The 2,361-nt window shown below is 42.9% G+C and overlaps 1 protein-coding gene across 1 annotated transcript; it reads left to right on the top strand.

The window, feature by feature from the left end:
* Nucleotides 1-220: 220 nt before the first annotated feature.
* On the top strand, nucleotides 221-796 carry Mbd3l1 (methyl-CpG binding domain protein 3 like 1). The gene has a single exon (XM_027954879.2). The coding sequence runs from the start codon at nucleotides 221-223 to the stop codon at nucleotides 794-796; it is 576 nt and encodes a 191-aa protein (XP_027810680.2).
* Nucleotides 797-2,361: the final 1,565 nt, after the last annotated feature.

Below are 2,361 nucleotides of genomic sequence, written 5' to 3'. Positions count from 1 at the left end.
ATGGCGGAGAGTTTTGACTTGGACTTTTCTGTGTTTAACTCCAGTCTGCTTGATGATGTCCCAGGATGCAGGTCAGACTCACCCCAGAGGAAGAGGAGGGATGGGAGTTCCAAAGAGCCGAGATAACTGTCATAGGGATAGTAAAAGAAGGCAGACTCGGCTGATCATTTTGATCCAGTTTCACGATTTATGTTTACAGGATAAGAGGAAAAGAAGTAAAATGGTCAAGACTTCACAGAGGAAGCAGCGTGACTGTGTGAACCAGTCCAAACCAAAGCCTGGTTTAAGCATCTCCATCCCCTTGAGGATGTCCAGTTACACGTTCAAGAGACCAGTTACGAGAATTATATCACACCCAGGCAATGAGGTTAGATACCATCAATGGGAGGAGAACTTGGACAAGCCCCAACAGGTCTGTTGGCAGAGGAGGCTGCAAGGACTCCAGGCGTACAGCAGTGTCGGGGAGCTCTTCAGCACTTTAGATCTCACTAAAACTTTGCAAAAACTTGCACCTGCTTGCATAGGTGCACCCATACCGGGGGCTCTGGCTGGTGGTCTGCACCCCAGCTCCGTGCCTGCCCTTGCCCCTTCTTCACACTTTGTGGAGTCGATTCCCGGAGCCAGTCTGGGCAGCCCCCAGCTCCTCTGCAAACAGTTCCTGGTGACTGAGGAAGATATTAGGAAACAGGAAAGGAAGGTGAAGATGGCTAGAGAGAGACTGGCAATAGCCATGATTGCAGACAGACTAGCCAGGGAGGCAGAGAAAGCACGGGGGCCCAGATGGGCGTCCTCGTGAACCCAGAAGACACTGTAGATGAAACGGGGCGTGGCCCTTTATTCACATCGCTTTGTAGGGACCATGTGTGTGTGTATATATATATATATATATATAGTTTGAATTGAGCTCCTGACACCTTAAAACACACCAATGCTTTTCCTTATTAAACTCCTTTGTGTAACACAAGAAAACATAACAGTGATTTCTTTATGAGATGAGAGATTGGGTTTCAAGTGAGAGGAATTTTTTTCATGTATACTCCTGTTTTCATTAACTCTTTACACGCTTTATTTGTATGTGTGTGTGGTTTTTTTTTTTGGTACTGGGTATAGAACCTAGAGTCATTTTTACCACTGAACCACATCCCCAGCCTCTTTCTTAAATATTTCTTTTGAGACTAAGTCTCTCTAAGTTGCTTAGGGCCTCACCTCACTAAATTGCTGAAGCTGGCTTTGAACTTGTGATCCTCTTGCCTCAGCCTCCAGAGCCACTGGGATTACAGAGGTGTGCTGTAATTTACTTTTTAAAGTATTTATATATTTAAGGCATATGACATGGTGTTTTGATACGGTGAAATGATTACTTCCGCCAAGCAAATTAATATATCAATTCATAGTTAGATTTTTTTGTTTGTAGGTAGTAAATAAAATATACCTTCTTAGCGAACTCCCACTGTACAATATGTTATTGACAATAGTCTTCAGTGTGCACCCTCATTTTCTGGACTTATTCGTCCTGCGTAACTGGACTTATTTGTACCCTTTAATCTGCATCTCTCCACCCACGCTTGCCGTTAGTAACCTCCATTCTACTCTATGTTTGGGCGTTTTAGACACAGAGATTAAAGATTCCACATATATGTGCTGTCATGCAGTGTTTTTTTTTTTTTTTTTTTTCTCTGCGTTGGGCTTATTTTACTTAAAGTCAATAGGGAGTTATCAACGTCCTGGAATCATCAGTATTTGTATCATCCTCATAGTCACAGGATGAAACCTGCTTCATCACTATGAATTACTATTTTTGGGTAATAGTTAGTAGATTCAAAAATAGTATTTCCTAAAAGGACTTTCTTGTCCGTTTTCCCAAATAAGGTATGTGCCTATAGTTACTCTTCTGTTTTTGATTGCCTGTCAACCCAGTGTTGCACAAAGAATGAAACAGCAGACATTCCTTCATTTTCTTGATCCATTGTGTGTTTGAAATTCATCTCACTCCATGAAATCCAACTTGCAGCCGGGCCCGGTGGCGCACGCCTGTAATCCCAGCGACTTGGGAGGCTGAGGCAGGAGGTGCCAAGCAACTCAGTGAGACCCTGTCTCTAAATAAAGTACAAAGTAGGGCTGTGGCTGTGGCTCAGTGGTGGAGTGCTGCTGAAGTTCAATTCCTGGTACACCCCCCCCCCGCCCCCGCCAAAAAAAAAAAAAAAAAAAAAAAAAGGAAACCAACGTGCTGTTTTGGTGAATAATGACGTAGAGACACTTTTCAGCATTATTAATCTAATAAAGCTCTGCTTCTTGGAATTCAAGAGTTTCTTTGCCTCATCAAGCTTGCTGTATTATTCAGATCCTCTTTATCATGACTTT

The sequence above is a fragment of the Marmota flaviventris genome, chromosome 1, assembly GCF_047511675.1.
Source record: "Marmota flaviventris isolate mMarFla1 chromosome 1, mMarFla1.hap1, whole genome shotgun sequence".
In the NCBI taxonomy this organism is placed as follows: Eukaryota; Metazoa; Chordata; class Mammalia; order Rodentia; family Sciuridae; genus Marmota; species Marmota flaviventris.
Note: the sequence above shows the minus strand (reverse complement) of the source record. Positions and strands in the feature narration are given on the sequence as shown.

Bases quoted from the DNA above. Each gene is read 5' to 3' on its own strand.
- Mbd3l1 (XM_027954879.2), top strand. From the start codon at position 221: ATGGTCAAGACTTCACAGAGGAAGCAGCGTGACTGTGTGAACCAGTCC.